The following is a 25,635-nucleotide window of genomic DNA, read 5'->3' on the forward strand; positions in this document are numbered from 1 at the left end:
GGCAAGTTCCGGGTCTGCTCCTGTCCTATTTAACTGATACTATATTCATCCTGCACCTCTGTGGAAGCGGCACAATCGTAGCTACAGTAGAAGAAGGGAGATCTTAAGCAGTTTTAGGCCACGAATAAAAACGTCACAATTATTAATTTGGTTGGACGATACATTTTCCCGGAAATTATTGTGATAAACGATAATATTGTCGGCACCGTTGTAAGAGCATTTTAGATCACTGACATAATGATAATATATAATAATAATAATGGGGTGGTTGTGTTTTAGGTGCAGTTTAAGGTTGGTCGTAATACTAGCTTTTGTTGCTACCTTTTTAAAACAAATGCGACACACCGGCTCATTCAAGTCCGTAGGTTCGCCTCGTTGATTTGGCTTGAATCCAAAATACTGCCACACCGGAGATGTGGAATTAGGTTTTGTAACCAATTCCATTTCTCTTTAAATTCCCCTCGAGTAAGTCACACGTTGTCTGCCGCTCGTCGCTATATTATTCATTTGGATGCTGCACTGCTGCACGGCACGCGGAGTGTCTGACTCCTGACCTGGCTGTGTGCGAGCCCCGCCCCTCACAGCGCGCGTGGCTAAAATGCTGGTCACATCTTTATGTAAACAGCAATTTATCGAGCTCAGAAAAGTTATCGAGTCCATTTTTATTTATCGTACGATAAGTCAATTTATCGATTATCGCGACATGCATGTTAATTTTTTTATGACAAATTCTTTACTTATTCAAATTATCCTATTTTACAAAAAAATGACAAAAAATGAATCTATATTAACAGTCTTTTTCACAACAGTCTGCAAGTGTTGCCAATATATTTTAAAATGATGGTATGATAAACGGGTCATATTAGCACTGTAACATTTTTACTTTTTAAATTAAATATATATTTTATCTCTCTTTCTAAATATGTAATAAATAATATATATTTTTTCTCATATAAAAAACTGCCTTTGGATTTGAGGCAAACGTATGGCATGTCTTTTTTATATTTATATAATTTATTCTATTTAAATCTATTAGAGCAAAGTGCCTATATTAAATATATATAATTAAAAAAAATACAATATGAAATAAAACTGAAATAATGCCTTTTTTTAAAACTGGGTTTTGAGGCAAAGAGGGTTAAAATAAATCAATTTAAATCAAAATAAATATTCGTTAAACATCGTAATTACTTCTAGTGTAAATAAAGAATATAGAAAATCACAGACACGACTTCAGGTCCGATGAAACGGGGAGGAATGCGTTCAGAAACATGTATCTGTGCGTTGCTCTCTTTCCTCTTTGCCCTTTTTAGGGTGATTCTTCGTTCTGATCCCCCTCATAATGTAAACACATTCAAACAAACCCATGACAATCATTAACCAGAGATGAACTGCAGCACTTTGACGTCTCTAGTTCTGCTTTTTATCTCTTAAACCTCATAAATCAGTCCCTTTCAAACCCCAAGCTGTGCAGCGAGGCATCGTTTGACCCCTGTGAACTTTATTTAAAACTCTGGTGGAGATCATAAAGTCCCAGGAGACTCCACATGTTGGGATACGTGTATGACGTAATGAACAAATGTATCTATTTGACAAAAAAACTGGAAGACAAAATCTTGAGTTTTGATATATCTTTTACGATGTAACTACATTTAAATAGTTTATTACTTCAATAAAGACTCCAAAAAAGGGTTATGAGTATATTAGAAAAGGTCAGGCTGTGTAATAAGATGATCTTACCAACCGTATCTACATCCTGACATGTTGTGCTTATTATTCATTGATAACAATTGATAGTAAAGGAAGCTAAGGACTGGTAGCTTAGCATAATGCATAGGAAAAAAGCCTGGAACAAAGTACATTTAAGGCCAAATTGAGTCCGTAAAGAATAAATACATTTTAAAAAGCCTTCAAACCGCTGCTGCTGTGTGGGTAGCTCTAGCCCCCGGGAAGTGCGCCGGACTCTGATGAAAATATTCGTAGTGTCCAAACGGCGGTACTACAACTCCCGTATCAGTCCGCGGCGTCACTGAAAGACTTTTCCCCATTGACTAACATCGGGAAAGAGACGTCTGTAAATCAGCGAATACTTTTTTTGTAACTAAATAAACTACCCAGTATGAAATATGTTACAGCCCTTATTAGATTCGGTCCTTTAAGTTGTAAAATGCACTAAAAGCCGAATCTAGATTTATTTTCTCTCTCCATTCATTCTGCTGAGCTGAGAGTTGGAGCTTGGGGGGCGGGGCTTAAGGGGCTCATGCTCTGTGAGCGCACATGCGGGTTCTTCTGCTCTGGCAGCTAGGCATGATGGGTAATCTGTGACATTTCGCTCTCTCAAAAGCTGGGCCATTTTGCCCTCATGCGCCAATGAGCAGCTCTCATAGGAAAGAACGAGAGCCCGCCTCCCACGCTGTATCCAGTTCTTATTCTACATCCATGGGGTAGCTAGGAAACAGTTAGCTTAGCTTAGCATATGACTTGTATAATAACGATTTGATAAACGCTCATTAGTTGTTGTTATAATTCAATATTTAGTTTGTCCATTATGGTGCACGGACACAGAGACCTCTTCATTCTGAACCGGTGACTGATCCGATGGTTCGGTTTCCTCTCTGACTGTGTTGTTCCCCCGCTGCAGGACTTGAATGAGATGGCGCACACGGAGCGTCCCGACTGGCAGAGCGTCATGACCTACGTCACCGCCATCTACAAGTACTTTGAGACCTGAGACTCTACTGTCCTGCCGCACAATCAGAGCCACGCCAGCCCTCCTGAGCTCCCAGCAACTGTAATACCTCACCACCTACGCTCTCTCACACACACACACACACACACACACACACACACACACACACACACACACACACACACACACCCACCATGCTGCATGTGGTCCTCAGTATTAAGCGTCGATCTCTCCTGCTGTTACAATCCCTCTGACGATGAGATCCAGAAACCGCGTCTAAAGGAGCATCAAACACAAACTCAGTGCCTTTTTTCTTTCTGCAGATCATATTCCTACAACAGCTTTCCCGGGCGTTCGGGGGGGATTCCTGCAAAACTGACTTTCCAGGGCACTCGAATGATTCCCCTATTAGATTGACTTCTATTTGCACATCTTCCAACGTGAGAGACAGCTTCCTTCTCCATCCCACTTTTTGAAAAGCTCTCGTGCTCCAAAACTAGTTCATATCCAAGTTTTTGATAATGTTTCAAAGTGGCCGTGTGTCTACGTCCAACAAGAGGTGTGTGCTTTGAATACTTCAGTTTCTAATACTGGTTCAGAGCTAATGCACTGCGGTGAAACACACGGATGCATATTCCGGATGTGGTGTATACAAGTACGAAAGCAGCTAAAACCCCAAATAGGGAAGTCAGAAGATGTGGTGTTTATGTTCTCATGTTCGAGTTAAAAGTGGAACATCATTGTGAGTGTTTAAGTAGCTTTTTAAAAAAAAAGATGCTCCCAGTATTTCTTCAGTTCTTTGCGTGTGGATATTTCGTGAAAACCCCTGTCTATCAAAGTGAAAGTCAGTGATGTTGGAATTCCCCCGAAGCGTCCTTCAGACAGGAATTGATTTCGGCCTTTTTGCACCGAGTCTTCCAGACGTCACCGTTACATTTGAGCTGCTTTTTTTTTTTCCTTTTCAAAACGGACAAAGTGCCTGCGTGAGTTTTGATGCAGGAGATATTTTTGTCTTCAGTTTGTGAAGATGAAGATTTGAGGAGTCGTTGCCAAATATGTATTCGGAGCCTTTTGAGTGTCGATTTCTGACGTGTTGTTCATTTCAAGCACAGAAAATATGCTACGTTTCACAACACTACTACACATTGTATTCACCGGCACTCTTTTCCACTTAAATATCATTTCTCAACAGCGTCTGGAGATAATGGCTGATGTGTGTGTTTGCATTTACATTCCTGCACTTATTCCATTGGGCACACACAGCGTCGTTTCATCGTAACCAAAATATGAGTGAGTAGTATTTAGTCTTTTGATAAACATGTGTTTTTTTTTAAGTTCTGTTTTTAGATCAGAGAAACTTAAGGGGATTTTATTTTACCAGTTTTTTTATATTTTGCCAAAGTCGATCCACTAAAAGTTAGTTGTTACCCCCCGCAAATTGATTATACAAGTGTCTGACAGAGAGACATTAATCATATTTTTATCTTGATCTGCTCCCGTAGTCTCTCCCTGCAGTCCCACATCAGATCCTCCAGATATCAGTGGTTAAAAACAAACTTGTACTTTGACAAAAATATGTACATTTCTCTCTTAAAACTCCACATATTTCTAACTTATTGTCCCGATTAGCCGCTTCCTCGAGTCCCGAATTACATGTGAAGTCAATGAAATCATTTGTCACTAGGTTTTGTTCTAATGAAGCTAAAGAAATACATCTAGTGTCACTAAAAACCCCAAGTTAGTGAGTTTAAGGGGGGGAAGGTAGACGGATCTGTTTGTACATTTGGAAAGAATCAGTCCAGTCTTTATGCTAAGCTAAGCTAACTAGCGGCTGGATGTAGCTCCATATAAGCATACTAATACTATACATTCATTTGTCAGGCATTTGTAATATTAATCTGAGCCCAAACAAACTTTTAGTGGACGTTACACATTACATATACTACACATATCAATAATTGCTGTTTACTTTGACACAAAAACACGTTGAAAAGTGACCGTTTCTCTGAGCCTGGGTCTGATTTGGAAAAAAACATCTCTAATAATGAACCTCATGTTGAGAAAAGTGTGCTCGAGTGTTTGGAAAGAAGCTGATGGTTCGTGCAAACACTTCGTCTCATTAAAAGAGTCATTCAACTTGCAGGGAAATTCCCATTCTTGCAGACGGTTAACTGTTAAAAAGGAAACCACTTTAACATCCGAGTGGTTTCAATTCATCATCTCACCCTCGATAAGAAAAAGTGCATCCCCCAACAGGTCAAATTGTTCCGAAAGCGTTGCCAAACCATTCGTTTTTAGCACAAAAGTTCAAACAATTCATTGTGCCATTGACTTACATTGTGTGATAATGACGGTGCTGTGTTAGAAAGGTCGTTTTTGAAATTCCTCGTATCACTAAACATTACTATAGAAATACTTTAAAGCACAGAATGTCAGCAATAGTAATGTATGACACTTTAAATCCCCTATAAACAGTTTATAACGCATCAATAACACATTTTATTGTAGTTATAAGCAGCTTTAAGGACATCTTTTATATCAAATATCATAACTTCTCCTATCAACACTTATGTAACATTATGGGTGTCCACAGGAGGAGCTATAGGGATAGACATGCATTAATAATATATAGTGAGTTATAAACCACCGCTGCAATTGTTAATCGATTGATCGGAACAATTATTGGCATTTCATTTGATATTTGAGTTTTTCATGCAAACATTTCAGAACATATTTAAATTAGCTTCTCAAATATGTTTTTTTCTGTTTCTTATCATAGTAATGAGAAATAATGTGAGTTTCTGACTGAAAAAACAATGCATTTCAACACTTATTCGCTATTGTCTGACATTGTATACACTAAACAACACATTTAGAAAGCAAAATGCAATTCATTGTAATTGAAAATAAGCGTTCCTATTGCAGCCCTATTATAAAATATTCATGAAGCGCTTTAAAATGCTAACATAGGGGGTTTAAAGCACCATGTGCTGCTGTCAGACTGTGCTTCTCGTTTCTCTTCTTGCCACGTTCACGTTCACTGTATTTATTTGCATTGTTTCCCGTCATTGTAGTGAGGCTTTATGTGTGTGTGTGTTTGTGTGTGTGTGTTTATTACACTGAGATAAGCTTTTTATTGTTATATCCGACACTAACTTCCTGCCTTAACACTCAGCCTTCAAACCGTGCGTATCTGTTCTCCTCAGTCAAGGGAGATAAAAAACACCCCAGCTGGTATCAATAGCAGAACATCAGAAACTACATTTTTGTCTCGACTCAGAAGCACATCCTGCTCTGTACTGCGCCACGTCTTCACACCGTGAGCATCTGCAACACGTTATGCCCTCTGTGCAGGAGAGAGGGAGGTGTTAGTGACATTTTATAGGAATAATTCACCCTCAGAATGACGTACGTTGCAGCGTCTCGCTCATCCTGCAAACATTTCAAAGTAAAAGTTCCAATTGACTCAAAAACATTGAGAAAATGGGGTCCATGTTGAACAATACCTAAGTTATTACCCTTAACATTTTAAGAAATAGGCTTCTAAGTGACAATATGACCATTAATACATACATTTCTCACTCACTTGAATTCTTAGAGAAATGTATGTTTTTCTCGGCTTCGTCCACAAATGAGGTATATTTGTGCAACATTTCAAAGTAAAAGTTCCTATTGGAAACAAAAATATTTCAAAAATGGGGTCCACATTGAAAAAAACTGAAGTTATTACCCTTGAAACTCACGATATGATCTTCTAAGGTGTACTTTACCCAGAAAATGACTAATTTATAAATCGGTTTCTTACTCGTGTTACCTTGAAATTGCCTCCACGTTGAACAAGGAATAAAAAAACTGAGAAAGGTCGATGCATTGAATCTAACGAGGGAGGGGGGGGAAATGCCCAATTGAATCAAAAACCCACTCCGCATATTTAGTTGAATGCCCGTTAAACAAACGGTATTACTAAAACCATAACATTTCAAACACGTGTAGAACACCTGCAATAATGTGAGACTTTAAGGAAAAGGGCATGTGTTAGTAAAGCAGTGAGACTACGACTGGATAAACGAGTTGTGTTTCGATTCAGTTTTTATAATATTCTTTAACAGTGGAAGCATGCAAGTTAAACATGTCAGTAGTCAAGGTAACACAGCGTGAGGAATTGATCAAAACAACGTTCATTTCCTGTACGGAGTAGTCATTAAATGGGTTTGTGGTGCCATGATGCTAAGTGGTTAGCATCCAACTGTTTTTGTGTTTGCTTTCTGCGTGTGTTATCGCTCCCTGCAGAAAACATCTGAAGCCTCTGCTCGCTGGGAATGTGTTTCTGTTGGACTTTACGAGGTGCAGCGGGAGTGATTAACGACATTTTAGGAGACGAACGCTAAAAGGATCTCATTCCACGTTCACACAGAGCCACGAGGAACACGTAGCGTTAGCACAACGAGCTAAAACATGTCTTTAAAGGGTCCACTTCATCACATTTCTTTTGTCTTTACTTGAAAAAGCTCTGATCCACTGAACCTGCTTTAGTTTCCAATGTTGCCTTTTTTGTTTGTTTTTTGGTGTGAATTATATATATTTTCCTGATCACACTACATGCAGTGAAATGGTCCCTTTAGCAAAGCCGTGTGTGTGTGTGTGTGTGTGTGTGTGTGTGTGTGTGTGTGGACTAAGCTACAGTATTAAGTGCACACTACGATGATAATCAGTTGTAAAGAAAAACGATGTTTGTTTTTATGTTGCTTTATTTTTTGGCAATAGTTATAAAGAAAAATTAAAACAGCCTCTTGTTTGTTGTGGTTTGTCGTCACAGTATATCTCCTCTGACTGTTTTATTATTTGTATTATATTTTGAGCGTATCATTACTTGCATTCATGTAAAAGGACATTTTCCTGTCGCAGTTGTTTAATGTGGAGCTTATTGTATAGGACTGCAAATATCTGCTAATTATTTCTCTAGTAATCATTGTTTGTTCAAATCAGTAAAACCAGAGCATAAAATACCTCAACATTAATTAAAATACCTTAAATTATTAATGCTATAATTCAGGAACTACGTTTTTTCCCCCACGTGTGCACAAATAAACAATTATCAATATAGTTTACAGTTATTATTTCAAAGGATTTGACGATATGTTTTGTATTATAGTAACACAACGCTGCATTGATCCAATAAACCAAATGTGTTTAAGTATTCAAATGCTACTTTTGAATAGTGTCGAGTACAGCTGCACCTTTACCAGCTTTGAGAACACTTTAATGATCAATCATTATAAAACATATCATATCTATTATTTTGAAATGGACCAATCTGCACAACGACTACTTTTACTGTCGTTACTTTTGATGAGAGAACTTTTCTACTTTTACTTGAGGAACATTTTGAATGCAGGACTTTTACTGTAACAGAGTATTCCTACACTCTGGTACTTCTACTTTTACTCAAGTACAATATCTGAGTACTTCTACTTTTACTCAAGTACAAGACCTGAGTACTTTTACTCAAATACAAGATCAGACTACTTCTACTTTTACTCAAGTAGACCTGGGTACTTCTCCAACCTCTGGTTCAGTATAATTATTGATATCTGGTATTGATTGAATAAAAAATAAAAAATTCTAATGTTTAAATATTTTTGTAAAAGGAATCAAAGACACGTCAAAAAGGTGAGCCACATTTATTATTTATCTTCTTATTGTATATATTATTCATTAGTATGTTTGTATATATTGTGTTGATGTTGTTCATATGTATTATTTTGAATATTATTTTAAACAGTAATAACTGGCTACTTGTCATCAAGTGTAATATTTGATTTTGAATATAAACTGTATTATTTAATTTGCCTCAGGTTTACAACACTGCGGTTTAGCGTGTGTCCTCGACAGATACACACTCAGTAAACTGCCCCGCCCCCTGCAGAGGAAAGTGTGTGTGTGTGTGTGTGTGTGTGTGTGTGTGTGTGTGTGTGTGTGTGTGTGTGTGTGTGTGTGTGTGTGTGTGTGTGTGTGTGTGTGTGTGTGTGTGTGTGTGTGTGTGTGTGTGTGTGTGTGTGTGTGTGTGTGTGTGTGTGTGTGTGTGTGTGTGTGTGTGTGTGTGTGTGTGTGTGTGTGTGTGTGTGTGTGTGTGTGTGTGTGTGTGTGTGTGTGTGTGTGTGTGTGTGTGTGTGTGTGTGTGTGTGTGTGTGTGTGTGTGTGTGTGTGTGTGTGTGTGTGTGTGTGTGTCAGAGTCAGATAGCGCTCCTCTCATCTGTCTTCAGTCTCTCTCGTATAGCTGTTATCTCTCTCCGCGTGCAGCAGACTTTCACCGTGTTTTTGGTTTCTTCAAGTTTCATTTTTTTTGTTCAAGTGTCGCACGTGTTTTAACACCTGATCAGTGTCGGAAACCTACTTTTGTGAGAAAGGTGAGTCATTTGAATCGATAACAACTTAAATGTTTCATAAAATAAGAGTGTTTTTACTCTATTATGCGTCATATATGAGCTTGTGATACATGCATATGATTGAAATATGATAAATAATGTCCATGTGGCAGGCAGCGTGTAGAGCTCCGTGTGTATGGAGTCATAAGAGTGTCGATAAAAGAATAATGATCTGTAAACAAATAAGGAGATTAATGTGGAAATCTCAAGTGATTTGCATAGAATAATATACGCAAATCAACAACGAAAGATATATAAAGAGGAATCAGATAATAGAGGAAAGCAATATAACAATGACTTTATGTAAATAAATATTAAATACAAAAATGTATAAAAAAATAAGCACAAAAATTGGAAAATAAAATGTAATAATAAAAATACAAATTGTTATTTCTATTGTTTGATTTAGTTTTTGTCTTTTAATTTCCACACCTTTTGTTTATTATTTTTGTATTTATATTTCCAAATTTCTTTTATTTTTTACTTCTTCAAATATTTCCTTTTTTTTGTTGCATTTTCTGATTTATTTATTTCATTTATTTGAGCGTTAGCTTAGATGCTAACTGGACTGACAGGTCTGACAGCCACTGAGTATATTTACTCATGTCCAGCGATTAAGTACACATCTGAGGTACTTGTAGTTTGTTTGAGTAATAAATAACAATGCAAAGTAAACCGTGGGTGTATAGGTCTGTTTCCTTAAGAAACATTAAGCTAACAATGTTAACGTCATGAATAAATGGTTAACAAGCTAACAGCTAACTGCAAACAGCTAACAAACAGGGTCCATGTGTTTTCTGTTCAAAGTGTAATAATATTAAAGAGACCCTATTGTGTTTTTGGGGGTTTTCTCTTTTCTGTAGTGTGTTATATGTTTCAGTGCATGTAAATGATCTGCAAAGGCTAACATCCTCTTTGTGCACACTGTTTTAAGAACATTTAAAACAAATTATTATTTTAAAAAGTGATCATTTAACCCAGGGAGCTAAAATGCAGAAATGAAACTTCACTGCAGGAGTGTCGGCTGTCAAGCTCTGAAATAAAAAAGGGGGAAGTAATTCTTGGTAACACAGATCATCATGTGGCACATTATCGCCGCACTTCTCTGAAAACGTTTTTCTGCCCTATATAGACTTTGAAGTTGCAATCGCCCAAATCTCTGTCCTTTGATTCTTGTTTTTGTGGATCTCATTCTCAATTCCACTTATTTTTGTCTTGTTTTAGAGAAATTCAATTTACAAATCTCTAAAACTGCAGCTTTCGCAGTCTCTTATCAGAGCTGACGTTTTACCGCAGACTTGCTGCCACTTTGATCCTCTGTAGATCTGACAGGAAGCTGAGAGCTGTGACGCGTGTTCCTCTTCACTTCCTCTGCAGGGCAGGACATGATGAAGCAAAAATAATTAATAAATGCAAGTATAAAGATGCCCTTACATGTGTTTTCTGAGCGTGTCCTGTGGGTGCTAGTGTGATCAAATCCTTATAAAGAGACCTCACTGTTACACTTATCTCTGGAGCCGCACTTATACAACTTATTGGTAAAAAGAGTCGTTAGTGAAGAAGAAGAAGAAGAAGAAGAAGAAGAAGGAGTTATTGAACTTTTTTTTATAGTCAGCACAAGATCCTGGAAGTAGAGAGAAGGTCTTTTAAGAAGAGTTTAAGAGGAACGTCATACCAAAATGCCGATTTCCCCCGTAAAATGTTAAAGTGATGTCAGGGGAAAATATTTCTGTTGGTCAATAACTGTATAATTACTCTATAAATATGAGACTGGTGTCAGAGCGTCAGACGCTTTGTTTTTACAGAGCTCCGACGTTGTGTTGTTGTTTACGTCCGCGGTGCCATCTGGATACGGGCGCCATATTCTCGCCAGAATTGATCAATCACAAAATCAACATCATACGATATCTTTCTAGAGTAACCCTGGGTATTGCTTCCCAAGTTTATCCCCTCTTGATGTCGAATTAAAGGATCGATAGATAGATAGATGGACGGATGGACGGATGGATGGATGGATAGATGGATGGATGGATAGATAGATAGATGGATGGATGGATGGATGGACGGATAGATAGATGGATGGATGGACGGATGGATGGATAGATGGATGGATGGATGGACGGATAGATGGATGGATGGATGGATGGATAGATGGGTAGATAGATGGATGGATAGATAGATAGATGGATGGATGGATGGATAGATGGGTAGATGGATGGATAGATAGATAGATAGATGGACGGATGGATGGATGGATAGATGGATGGATGGACGGACGGATGGATGGATAGATAGATGGATGGATGGATGGATGGATAGATGGGTAGATAGATGGATGGACGGATAGATGGATGGACGGATGGATGGATGGATGGATCGATCGATGGATGGACGGACGGACAGACGGATGGATGGATGGATGGACGGACAGACGGATGGATGGATGGATGGATAGATAGATGGATGGATGGATGGATAGATGGATAGATAGATAGATGGATGGATCGATAGATAGATGGATGGATGGACGGATGGATGGATGGATCGATAGATAGATAGATAGACGGATGGACGGATGGATGGATGGATAGATAGATGGATGGATAAAGACGGTATATAAGTACAGAACATTTACCATAAATAGATGGAAAGGTATGTTGTTGATTGCAAATTGCTATTGTTTTGTTGAAGCAGCAAGGCATTCAAATCTTCAACACTTTAAAGGTGGAAGAAAGTATAAACTGCTGCAGCGCTCACATGAACCGAAACAGAAAATAACTGGTAATTACAATTAATCGCAGAAAATCATGCGATTAATCATTTTAATTGTTGCCCAGCACTAATATATATTTATTTATTTTTCCTATTCCTATAAAGACTATTTATTGGGATGAACCAAACCTAGTCTAAAGAGAAGAGTCCTGCACCTGGGAGTTATCTAGGACACATGTTTGACCTTCAAGTGTTGTGTAGTGTCTTGTTGTTGTTGCAGGATGCATTGATAGCATGGGAGCCTCCTAGATTTCACAGATCTATTATTCCCCTCGCTCTCCTCTGGGATTTATTTTTGTGCTGCTTAATACATTATAATAAACTGCAATGCAACACCTCATCCCTCTGACATCAAGACACATGAACACCCTGACTTCAGAGGAAAGAGACCAACAAAAACTGTATCTGTGAGTCAAATAGAATTTAAAAACCTTGAAATAACAAGTTTTCTTTATTAATAAATAGTGTTTCTTCGTCCCAGAGGGGAAACCCTGCTTCAGAGAGCAGAGGCTGCAGCTGCTATCTCACAAAACTCAACGTAACCTCCAGAAAGATTCCCTCTGAGGGAATTCTTCAACTCAAAAACAGCAGATTCCTGTTTGTTGAGCCTTCTAGGGCCGATGGCTCACAGATAGAATTATTCAAGAGTCGGGAATAGATGTTTTTCCAGGAATTACTCTTAAAGAAAAGCAATCTGAAGGTTGACCTTTGCTATCTCCCTGTCAATTAAGGGAAAAACCTGCTTAAAAAACAAGTATTTTGGATTAGATTTATTTAATATCTTTATCAGTGCAAATGTGTCTTTCGATTCTCTCCAAGTAAAGCAAAGTAACATTTAAGGGGCCTATTATGCTCCTGTAATTGTTCATGTCAGTATGTAGTGTCTCTATTTTAAAGAGTCCTCTCCTGCTGATGTTCAGGTGTATATCAGTATGTAGTGTCTCTACTTTAAAGAGTCCTCTCCTGCTGATGTTCAGGTGTATATCAGTATGTAGTGTCTCTACTTTAAAGAGTCCTCTCCTGCTGATGTTCAGGTGTATATCAGTATGTAGTGTCTCTACTTTAAAGAGTCCTCTCCTGCTGATGTTCAGGTGTATATTAGTATGTAGTGTCTCTACTTTAAAGAGTCCTCTCCTGCTGATGTTCAGGTGTACATCAGTATGTAGTGTCTCTGCTTTAAAGAGTCCTCTCCAGCTGATGTTCAGGTGTATATCAGTATGTAGTGTCTCTACTTTAAAGAGTCCTCTCCTGCTGATGTTCAGGTGTATATTAGTATGTAGTGTCTCTACTTTAAAGAGTCCTCTCCTGCTGATGTTCAGGTGTACATCAGTATGTAGTGTCTCTGCTTTAAAGAGTCCTCTCCTGCTGATGTTCAGGTGTATATCAGTATGTAGTGTCTCTACTTTAAAGAGTCCTCTCCTGCTGATGTTCAGGTGTATATTAGTATGTAGTGTCTCTACTTTAAAGAGTCCTCTCCTGCTGATGTTCAGGTGTACATCAGTATGTAGTGTCTCTGCTTTAAAGAGTCCTCTCCTGCTGATGTTCAGGTGTATATCAGTATGTAGTGTCTCTACTTTAAAGAGTCCTCTCCTGCTGATGTTCAGGTGTATATTAGTATGTAGTGTCTCTACTTTAAAGAGTCCTCTCCTGCTGATGTTCAGGTGTATATCAGTATGTAGTGTCTCTACTTTAAAGAGTCCTCTCCTGCTGATGTTCAGGTGTATATCAGTATGTAGTGTCTCTACTTTAAAGAGTCCTCTCCTGCTGATGTTCAGGTGTATATCAGTATGCAGTGTCTCTACTTTAAAGAGTCCTCTCCTGCTGATGTTCAGGTGTATATCAGTGTGTAGTGTCTCTACTTTAAAGAGTCCTCTCCTGCTGATGTTCAGGTGTATATCAGTATGTAGTGTCTCTAATTTAAAGAGTCCTCTCCTGCTGATGTTCAGGTGTATATCAGTATGTAGTGTCTCTACTTTAAAGAGTTCTCTCCTGCTGATGTTCAGGTGTATATCAGTATGTAGTGTCTCTACTTTAAAGAGTCCTCTCCTGCTGATGTTCAGGTGTATATCAGTATGTAGTGTCTCTACTTTAAAGAGTCCTCTCCTGCTGATGTTCAGGTGGATATCAGTATGTAGTGTCTCTACTTTAAAGAGTCCTCTCCTGCTGATGTTCAGGTGTATATCAGTATGTAGTGTCTCTACTTTAAAGAGTCCTCTCCTGCTGATGTTCAGGTGTATATCAGTATGTAGTGTCTCTACTTTAAAGAGTCCTCTCCTGCTGATGTTCAGGTGTATATCAGTATATAGTGTCTCTACTTTAAAGAGTCCTCACCTGCTGATGTTCAGGTGTATATCAGTGTGTAGTGTCTCTACTTTAAAGAGTCCTCTCCTGCTGATGTTCAGGTGTATATCAGTATGTAGTGTCTCTGCTTTAAAGAGTCCTCTCCTGCTGATGTGCAGGTGTATATCAGTATGTAGTGTCTCTACTTTAAAGAGTCCTCTCCTGCTGATGTTCCGGTGTATATCAGTATGTAGTGTCTCTACTTTAAAGAGTCCTCTCCTGCTGATGTTCAGGTGTATATCAGTATGTAGTGTCTCTACTTTAAAGAGTCCTCTCCTGCTGATGTTCAGGTGTATATCAGTATGTAGTGTCTCTGCTTTAAAGAGTCCTCTCCTGCTGATGTTCCGGTGTATATCAGTATGTAGTGTCTCTACTTTAAAGAGTCCTCTCCTGCTGATGTTCAGGTGTATATCAGTATGTAGTGTCTCTACTTTAAAGAGTCCTCTCCTGCTGATGTTCAGGTGTATATCAGTATGTAGTGTCTCTACTTTAAAGAGTCCTCTCCTGCTGATGTGCAGGTGTATATCAGTATGTAGTGTCTCTACTTTAAAGAGTCCTCACCTGCTGATGTTCAGGTGTATATCAGTGTGTAGTGTCTCTACTTTAAAGAGTCCTCTCCTGCTGATGTTCAGGTGTATATCAGTATGTAGTGTCTCTACTTTAAAGAGTCCTCACCTGCTTATGTTCAGGTGTATATCAGTGTGTAGTGTCTCTACTTTAAAGAGTCCTCTCCTGCTGATGTTCAGGTGTATATCAGTATGTAGTGTCTCTACTTTAAAGAGTCCTCTCCTGCTGATGTTCAGGTGTATATCAGTATGTAGTGTCTCTACTTTAAAGAGTCCTCACCTGCTGATGTTCAGGTGTATATCAGTGTGTAGTGTCTTTACTTTAAAGAGTCCTCTCCTGCTGATGTTCAGGTGTATATCAGTATGTGGTGTCTCTACTTTAAAGAGTCCTCTCCTGCTGATGTTCAGGTGTATATCAGTGTGTAGTGTCTCTACTTTAAAGAGTCCTCTCCTGCTGATGTGCAGGTGTATATCAGTATGTAGTGTCTCTACTTTAAAGAGTCCTCTCCTGCTGATGTTCAGGTGTATATCAGTATGTAGTGTCTCCACTTTAAAGAGTCTTCTCCTGCTGATGTTCAGGTGTATATCAGTATGTAGTGTCTCTACTTTAAAGAGTCCTCTCCTGCTGATGTTCAGGTGTATATCAGTATGTAGTGTCTCTACTTTAAAGAGTCCTCACCTGCTGATGTTCAGGTGTATATCAGTGTGTAGTGTCTTTACTTTAAAGAGTCCTCTCCTGCTGATGTTCAGGTGTATATCAGTATGTGGTGTCTCTACTTTAAAGAGTCCTCTCCTGCTGATGTTCAGCCGTATATCAGTGTGTAGTGTCTCTACTTTAAAGAGTCCTCTCCTGCTGATGTTCAGGTGTATATCAGTATGTAGTGTCTCTACTTTAAAGGGTCCTCTCCTGCTGATGTTCAGGTGTATATCAGTATGTAGTGTCTCTACTTTAAAGAGTCCTCTCCTGCTGATGTTCAGGTGTATATCAGTATTTAGTGTCTCTACTTTAAAGAGTCCTCTCCTGCTGATGTTCAGGTGTATATCAGTATGTAGTGTCTCTACTTTAAAGAGTCCTTTCCTGCTGATGTTCAGGTGTATATCAGTATGTAGTGTCTCTACTTTAAAGAGTCCTCTCCTGCTGATGTGCAGGTGTATATCAGTATGTAGTGTCTCTACTTTAAAGAGTCCTCTCCTGCTGATGTTCAGGTGTATATCAGTATGTAGTGTCTCTACTTTAAAGAGTCCTCTCCTGCTGATGTTCAGGTGTATATCAGTATGTAGTGTCTCTACTTTAAAGAGTCCTCTGCTGCTGATGTTCAGGTGTATATCAGTATGTAGTGTCTCTACTTTAAAGAGTCCTCTCCTGCTGATGTTCCGGTGTATATCAGTATGTAGTGTCTCTACTTTAAAGAGTCCTCTCCAGCTGATGTTCAGGTGTATATCAGTATGTAGTGTCTCTACTTTAAAGAGTCCTCTCCTGCTGATGTTCAGGTGTATATCAGTATGTAGTGTCTCTACTTTAAAGAGTCCTCTCCAGCTGATGTTCAGGTGTATATCAGTATGTAGTGTCTCTACTGGGACATGTCTCCATGCTTTAATGTTCAAAAAGCTCTTTATTTTTTTCAATTTTCACCCTCTGTCTGAAACCAGAGCTCAGTCTGCTCTGGTTGGTTAGCTGGCTGGCTCTGTTGTGATTGGTCAACCACTTAGAGATGTCCCGTCTATTAGCCTCATCACGTACAATGTGTTGGAGCGCTAGCCAATAGGAGCACAACTGTTGCCTAGTGATGTCACTAAGAGTTTAACGTGGAAGAGCTTAAAGGGTTTTGTTCGTAGGAACTTCTCAAAACCACACAACATGTTGAGATCCTCTTCCTATGTTGTAACAGCGTTTCCTCTTTTGTCTCTGCAGCGTCACGATGCCTCAGTGATTATTGGCATCATCTCAGCCCTTCGAGAGGTTCATGGGAAGAAGGCTGTGAGCGGGGAGGACTTAAGAGGGGAGGAACTGAGGGAAGGGGACAGCAGAGGATTCTATCTGGACCCTTTGAGCGTGCAGTGAGGAGTAAATAAGTTTCTCTCGTCAGGAGTTTGGCGGTGGATGTTTGTGGAGGTGAGGCGCCCGGCTGCAGCGATGGTGTTTGAGGCGAGGCTTCCTCCCTCCTCACCTTTGACCTTTCCTTCACGATGTCTGAAGAACCCTCCCTTAAGTACGACCTCTACATCTACATCGTGCTGGAGCTGCTGATCGCCGTGTTCTCCGTGTTGGGAAATGTTCTGGTTTGTTGGGCCGTGTGCCTCAACAGCAACCTGCAGAGCATCACCAACTTCTTCGTGGTGTCTCTGGCGGTGGCAGATATCGCCGTCGGGGTCCTCGCCATCCCCTTCTCCATCGCCATCAGCACCGGGTTCTGCTCCAACTTCTACGGCTGCCTGTTCATCGCCTGCTTCGTTCTGGTGCTGACGCAGAGCTCCATCTTCAGCCTGCTGGCCATCGCCATCGACCGCTACATCGCCATCAAGAAATCACTCAGGTCAGTGGAGACACGGGAGCGTAATAAATACATTCCATGTTAATTGTTAGACGCTTTTATCCAAAGCGAATTACATACTCAAAACAGTTTGGGGTGAAGTGTTTTGCCCAGGGACACAACGCCATGCTGACTGCAGTGGGGTTTGAACCTGATCCCAACGCACTAGTCCACTGCGCCACACACCTCCCTTATAAAGACAAATACATTTTAAATAAGCAAAGAAATTGAGGAATTTCAAAGAGTGAATACAAAAATGTGGATTTTTTTTTTTTTAAATCAATAAAAACAAAACAAACAAGTAAATAGCTAAATGTCAAAACATAAATAAATAAGTAAATAGATAGTTAACAAATAATCATACAAATTTCATGGCACTGCGATATATATTTTTCTCAGCTCAGTGTAATCCGTGTCCTGGTCCCCGTGCGAGTGGAGGTCTCACAATAAAACCACATATTTCATTTTTATTTATGAGTATCGAGACTTGACATTTGATCCAGAAACCCTTGGCAGATTAAGTGTTTCCAGAAATGGCGTCTCCCACGAGGCCGCTTCCCTCCGGGGGAATCCAACGAGCGGCGCTCTAATTACTTACACAGACTGTGACCCCCCCCAAACCCCCTGTGTGATCTTACTTCATATTTTAACTGGTGAAACCCAGCGCGTATTAAACCGCTTATGTTGAATGTCGGCCTAGATTAAGATATCAAATTAGACGGTATATGTCCAGATATTTAACCTTTCAGCTCATCACATTAACTCAGATCTTAAAGAGGCTCTATTCTGGGTTTCCCCTCTCCTAATGTGTGTTTTTAGTGCATGTAAATGGTCTGCAAAGGCTAACATTCCTGTGTTTCCCTTGTATGAACCTGAAGATGAGCAGAATATGACCTCTTCAACCCTCCTGTTGCGTTCGGGTAATTCGAACATATACAATTGCTGATCACCACTTTCATTGAATTTTGGATGATTTAGTCAACTTTGTAACACCCAGGTGTAACCCTCCGGATCAGATCACACACACACACACACACACACACACACACACACACACACACACACACACACACACACACACACACACACACACACACACACACACACATACTCTAGATGTGTTCCCCCCCTCATGTGCCCAATCCCCCCATGTGAATCACACCTGGCACACACACAGAACAATTTGACACATTTCCCGCTCTTATGTGCCCATCCCCCCACATGGATCACACCTGGTACACGCAATACATGTTCAGTGTCTGTTCTTTGTATATTTACTGCAGTTTTTCATGTATACCAGTAGTCTGATACAATATGTACAGTTTGAAAGGGTGTTAAATGAAATTTGGTGATAATTAATGGTTTTTGTGTTCATGTAATAGCAGTTAAAACAGGACCGGTCAAATTTGAACACCAAAGTAAGGGGGGGGGGGGGGGGGAAACGAACACAACAGGTGGGTTAATCAACTCCCATGCTTAGTGGTTGTTCTCATTGTGACCTTTTATAGCTGACCACCATTATGGGAAGCGCCACTCTTTTGAATTTCTTTAAGCAAGGATGCTTCCGGTACTAGATTATAACATTATAATGTAATGCACACTAACAACAAAACTACATTTTGAAATGTTTCGATTAAAAAAAGAAGAGATAAGTTAATACAACATTTGGAAATATATATGTAGAGAGAAATAAATAAAAATAATGAATTAGTAAAAGAGATATGGACATTTAATGAGATAAATAAAAGAAGCAATATATAAATATAAAAAGGACATTTAATAAGGAAAATTTGTTGTTGCAACAAAAATGTGTTATTGCAACATTAACCTCTGCACTTTTAACATCTGAAGAATGTGATAGAAACAAGCCAAATATCTCAGCTGCTCTCCCACACAGGCCTCCCCAGAATAGACCTTCCTCTGCGGCCTGCAGGACCGTTGTTTGTTTATTCTGGCTCGTTTACTTCCGCCATGAGAAGTGCTTCCACCGAGCCGTCAGCTGATCTGAGTACAAGTCCAGGGAAACCTCATATATACCGAATACTGAATATTATCAACTTGTTACGGCCCAAAGACGTGCAAAGCCACAATATGTGTTCTAATGATTGGAACGTCTCAAAATCTGACATGGTCAAGTTTTGGTAAAATAGCTAATCGGAAAGGTTTGTACTTTTTTGGATCACATGGAAAATCACACTTTTATTAATCGCCAAAGTCAGGTTTTTTTAGTTTTTGATTTGGAGAAGTGGCCTTATTGGAGTTATGAAATGTCTTTCACATGAAATATATTTTTAACTGCATAGATGTACGTAAGTCGTCTTCAACAGAGATGGGAGAAGTACTCAGATCTTGTACTTGAGTAAAAGTAGAAGTACTCAGATCTTGTACTTGAGTAAAAGTAGAAGTACTCAGATCTTGTACTTGAGTAAAAGTAGAAGTACTCAGATCTTGTACTTGAGTAAAAGTAGAAGTACACAGATCTTGAACTTGAGTAAAAGTAGAAGTACTCAGATCTTGTACTTGAGTAAAAGTAGAAGTTCTCAGATCTTGTTCTTGAGTAAAAGTAGAAGTACACAGATCTTGTACTTGAGTAAAAGTAGAAGTTCTCAGATCTTGTACTTGAGTAAAAGTAGAAGTACTCAGATCTTGTTCTTGAGTAAAAGTAGAAGTACCAGAGTGTAGGAATACCCTGTTTCATTAAAAGTCCTGCATTCAAAATGTTCCTCAAGTAAAAGTAGAAAAGTATTCTCATCAAAATATAGTGAAAGTAGCGACAGTAAAAGTAGTCATTGTGCAGATTGGTCCATTTCAGAATAATATATATGATATGTTTTATAATGATTGATCATTAAAGTGTTCTCAAAGCTGGTAAAGGTGCAGCTAGTTTGAATTAATTGTGAATTTAATCCAGGTTTATCTAAAGTATTGTTTAAGTGTTGATCCTATTGTTTATCGTGAATCTATATATGCAAAGTAACAAAAGGCACTGAATAAATGTAGTGGAGTGAAAGTACAAACGAGCATAAAATGTAAATACCCAAGTAGAGGACAAGTAGCTCAAAATTGTACTTAAGTACAGTACTTGAGTAAATGTACTTAGTTACTTTACACCTCTGGTCTTCACTGAAAGAAAAGGCCAGGTAGATGCAGATGTACCATATTTCCGTTAGTAGCTAAACGGCGCGCTCTGGTGGTTATAATCATAACATGGTTTGAAATAGAAAGTCTGGTGGAGTATTATAAACGGGAGAAAGGGAAGGACGGTGGATTGTTTAAACAAACAGGATTTTCAGACTCTGTCTCATGTGAAACCATAAACTAGGACGCTTTAAGTATGGATGTCCTTAGGCACGACAGCTTGGTGACCAAAATCTAACATCTAAACTCCCTGTGTTCCCTCCAGAGGGAGTTTCTCTCCCTCACACCTGGTTTCGGACAGAGGGTGAAAAGACAGGCTGTATGAGAAAAATAAAGAGCTTTTTGAACATTAAAGCATGGAGACATGTCCCAGTAGAGACACTACATACTGATATACACCTGAACATCAGCAGGAGAGGACTCTTTAAAGTAGAGAAACTACATACTGATATACACCTGAACATCAGCAGGAGAGGACTCTTTAAAGTAGAGACACTACATACTGATATACACCTGAACATCAGCAGGAGAGGACTCTTTAAAGTAGAGACAATACATACTGATATAAACCTGAACATCAGCAGGAGAGGACTCTTTAAAGTAGAGACATTACATACTGATATACACCTGAACATCAGCAGGAGAGGACTCTTTAAAGTAGAGACACTACATACTGATATACACCTGAACATCAGCAGGAGAGGACTCTTTAAAGTAGAGACATTACATACTGATATACACCTGAACACCAGCAGGAGAGGACTCTTTAAAGTAGAGACACTACATACTGATATACACCTGAACATCAGCAGGAGAGGACTCTTTAAAGTAGAGACACTACATACTGATATACACCTGAATATCAGCAGGAGAGGACTCTTTAAAGTAGAAACACTACATACTGATATACACCTGAACATCAGCAGGAGAGGACTCTTTAAAGTAGAGACACTACATACTGATATACACCTGAACATCAGCAGGAGAGGACTCTTTAAAGTAGAAACACTACATACTGATATACACCTGAACATCAGCAGGAGAGGACTCTTTAAAGTAGAGACACTACATACTGATATACACCTGAACATCAGCAGGAGAGGACTCTTTAAAGTAGAAACACTACATACTGATATACACCTGAACATCAGCAGGATATGTCCTCTTTAAGTATGGCTGTCCTTAGGGGGAAAAAAAGCATTCTTATATTAAATTTGATGTTTCTATCATCTTCCTCCCCAGGTACAACAGCTTGGTGACGGGGCAGCGCGCTCAGGGCATCATCGCCATCTGCTGGGTGTTATCCATCATCATCGGCCTGACCCCCATGATGGGATGGCACAAAACCCCCGTCAGCAGCAACAGCTCCGATTGCCCCCCGGGCCTCATGCCGTGCCTGTTTGAGAAAGTGGTGGTCATGGAGTACATGGTCTACTTCAACTTCTTAGCCTGCGTGCTCATCCCCTTGCTGCTGATGCTGGGGATCTACCTGTGCATCTTCATGGCCGCTCGCCACCAACTCAAATTCATGGAGGTGAAGGCGGTGCACGGAGGGAAGTCTCGCTCCACGCTGCAGAAAGAAGTCCAGGCGGCGAAGTCTCTAGCGATCATTGTAGGACTTTTCGCCGTCTGCTGGCTTCCTCTACACATCATAAACTGTTTCACGCTCTTCTGTCCGGACTGCGCTCCTCCTCCAGTGTCGATCATGTTCGTGGCAATTATCCTTTCCCACGCCAATTCCGTCATCAACCCTTTTATCTATGCCTATCGAATCCGGGAGTTCAGGCGCACCTTTCGCAGGATTATCCGCCGAGACATCCTTCGAAAGCAGGAAACCTTCGAGAGCAGCAGCAGCAGAAGCAACTCCATGAGACTCAAAGCGGACGGGATAAACTTTGACGCTTGTGCTGAACGCAGCAGCAGCAGAAGCAACTCCATGAGACTCAAAGCGGACGGGATAAACTTTGACGCTTGTGCTGAACACAGCAGCAGCAACAGCAGCTGTGAAAGCTCCTGCAGATGTTCCTCTCACATCTCGACTGTCAGGGGAGGTTTGGTGGCGGTTTCTCGGCCTCCTTTATCAGTCATTATCTCCCATTGTCCTAAAATGGGACCCTCTCCACTGCAGGCTCTCAGACACATCCCTGGACGCCATCATCATCTTCAGTATGCAGAGCAAGGGCACGACAGCGCAGGACAGGAAGTGGAAGAGGAGGCGAGGTCGGCACAGGCGGAATCGCTGTACGACGAACAGGAGAGGAAGTGTTGCTTTATAGAGCTGGCGAACATGTCATGACGCATGCAGAAAAACCCGGTTATCGGATGATTGAATGAGCTTCATCAGCCTCATAGGTGTGGGTCAGAAGCTCCAGCTCCTACTGTCATCTATTCATCACCAACAAAAAGGAATATAAGAAGAAACGGTGACCTCTAGTGGACGTAGTGCGTATGACAGGACAGGAGCAAAGGACACGTTCCTGATGATGCGAATCGCGATATAGTCCCGTCCACGACGGTCCTGTACGTTCAGCAAAAGCCCCTAATGCGAATCCAGTTTTGCTCCACACTCCAGTCCAGTTATTGGCGTATGAACCTGTAGCTTGTTTGCCTAAAAGAAGATGAAAAGACACAAAACTGGAGGATTGTTTTGGAGAGGTTGTGTGAGGAGACTCGCCATTACGTTACAAACATGAATAAATTGTGTCTTTAAAGGAAAACAAAGACAGCCAAATGGCAAACACTGTAACGTGGATTGTGGATCGGTAAAAGCCAGATAGACGTGCAAAGTTAAAATACTTCACAAGCCTTTAGGTGATGAACTAAACAAATCAAGAACATCCTTAATAAAACCAAACACAGTCTCGTCCCCTCACAGTTTATTCCAGCTTGTTTTTATTCAGAAGGGGAGGTTATTTAAGAAAATGAAGTCTCTGCACTGTTGTTGAAATGTCTTTGTTTGTTGCCTTTAATCCACAGAATACTTCGGACCAGATATATGAAGTCTCTCCTTTTATTTTTATATGCAGTTCTGTAGCGGTCGATCGCTCATCAAAAAAGGCCACTCATGGAGGTTAGCAGTCAGAGTTCCCAACACGTGTTCTTATGAAGGATGAGGTCCACCATGACGTAATTTGCTTTATTTACTTGTCCACAGTTAAAATGTTCTTTTAAGACTCACGTATCTAAAATCTTGTTTAAAACATAACGGTCACGCACACGCTCAGACACAAACAATCACGGTCAACACGGTTGAAAAACGTGTGGCTTCCTCTCTAACCTCTCATCCCAGCTGATCACCCGTTCCCACAGGTTAATTACCTCCCGTGCTCCCAGGTGCGCAGATTGGATGATGACGCGTTCACACACACAGACAAACCCCGTGCACAACCCAAAGCAAATTGGCTCCAACAGTTCTTTGTGAGTTCACACTTCAAACATGAGTCAGGTATCCCACGTTTTAAACCATGTGTTGTTGTCTTCGTGTTCACAAGGTTGAGTCTCACTTTTCATTTACAAATGAATCTTTTTGAATCCACATTCCCCGCCGTACTCTGTTTATATCACATTAAAGCATACTTGTCAACCCTCCCGATTTTCGCGGGAGACTCCCGATTTCATTGCCCTCTCCCGGTTTCCTCCCGGGGTCATATTTCTCCGGCATTTTTCCCGATTTCTGACAAAATCAGATTTACACACGACTGTTTCCACTCGGACTTTAATACAGCTACACCATTGTTTGGTTTCCATGGTAACACGTCTATTTAGTAGCGCGCGCAACTCAAAGTCTGAGAGGGTGAGGCAGATATTCACAGAAAACAGGACAAGAATCGACAACTACTCTACTCTCTGCTCACTCCTTTCCTGTAAAATACAGGTCCAGCCCACACATATGCTCCATCAAGGACGGTGCTACAGGGCGCAAGGCAGTGCACTTACAACTACAATAAGCATGTTAATGTTAATCTAACAGCTCCGGCGATCCACTAGCATCCCCCCCCCCCCCCCCAAATTTTGCATTTTGAAATGCTCCCGATTTCTGAGGTCTAAAGGTTGGCAAGTATGCATTAAAGTGAACATTGTTCTGTAGTGCACTTACCAAACAAGACATTTACAGACGTCATCTTTGATTGAGAAACTAGGATGAACATTTTTTTGTATTTTCTGACATTTGCTAAACAATGAAATGATGAATTAGTTGAAGCTCTACATTAATGAACCATCATTTGCGTGGTGCACAGACTTCAATCTGCTTAGCAACGGTCACGCTCGTTTGCAAAACCTTTTTCACATCCAGCCTTTTCCTTTCTCTCCTATCCAGCTTCTCCCACATCTGAGTGTATTTATCTGTCTTATGTTCCGACATGAAGATAAAAGTGTCTCTTTTTTAGACTGAAGTTGTTCACGTGTGTTTCATAATAATGTGTTAAAGTGAAGGCCCCAAACTCGGTAATATATCCCTAACTCTGTGTTTGGGTCTGCTAAAAGTGTGACACTCTTATAAGTTATTTCTCATGTTGTTGACTTCTGAGTCTGATGAGTGGATTGTTAATGATTAGACTTAAAGGAATACTTCACCTCCAATCAACGACTCATCCGGTGTTTCCTTACATTTGCCTCCACGGTAAATGAAGAATTGAAAAACAGAGAAAAGTCTTGATGAATTGAAGTAAAGTAACTTCAAGAACATAGTGACATCACTACATAACGCCTGTGCTTCTATTGGCTGGGACATCTCTAAGTGGTTGACTAATCACAACAGAGCCGGCCAGCGAACCAATCAGAGCAGACTGGGCTCTGGTTTCAGACAGAGGGTGAAAAGAGGTGCTGCAGCACATTAAAGCATGGAGACATGTCAGATCAGCAGAATATGTCCCCTTTCAATTGTAATATTTGACTTAAAATGCATTTGTTTAGGATTTACTCACTGTACTTCAATTCATCAAGAATGGTCTCTGTCTGCTTTGGTAAGGGTTGAGGCATGTGAGCAAAGAGTTATTAATACACGAATGATCCTTTTATTGCTGAAATATCCCTTTAAACTCAAACCCATAACTCAAGCCTTTTTTTGTTTCTCTGCTGAATGTCTTGTCACATGCAGGCGAGCACAAAGTCCCGCCTTTAAATAAATTCCTTTTACATTTGAAAGTGTCCGTACTGTATTTGCCGTCATTAAT

General features: G+C 40.1%; 2 protein-coding genes across 2 annotated transcripts in view; both read left to right on the forward strand.

Moving 5' to 3' along the window:
- specc1la (sperm antigen with calponin homology and coiled-coil domains 1-like a) overlaps positions 1–7,475 on the forward strand; it is a 35,848-nt gene extending 28,373 nt beyond the window's left edge. Inside the window, exon 12 of the mRNA XM_079688815.1 lies at positions 2,642–7,475. Within this exon, the coding sequence (XP_079544941.1) occupies positions 2,642–2,731 (90 nt within the window). The 3' untranslated portion in view covers positions 2,732–7,475. The remainder of the gene's footprint in view (positions 1–2,641) is intronic.
- A 1,426-nt stretch (positions 7,476–8,901) lies between these two features.
- On the forward strand, positions 8,902–25,606 carry adora2aa (adenosine A2a receptor a). The gene is made up of 3 exons (XM_079688816.1): positions 8,902–9,096; positions 16,705–17,326; positions 21,704–25,606. The coding sequence occupies exons 2-3, from the start codon at positions 16,980–16,982 to the stop codon at positions 22,755–22,757; spliced, it is 1,401 nt and encodes a 466-aa protein (XP_079544942.1). The 5' UTR covers positions 8,902–9,096; positions 16,705–16,979; the 3' UTR covers positions 22,758–25,606.
- Positions 25,607–25,635: the final 29 nt, after the last annotated feature.

The sequence above is a fragment of the Notothenia rossii genome (assembly GCF_949606895.1).
Source record: "Notothenia rossii genome assembly, chromosome: 6".
In the NCBI taxonomy this organism is placed as follows: Eukaryota; Metazoa; Chordata; class Actinopteri; order Perciformes; family Nototheniidae; genus Notothenia; species Notothenia rossii.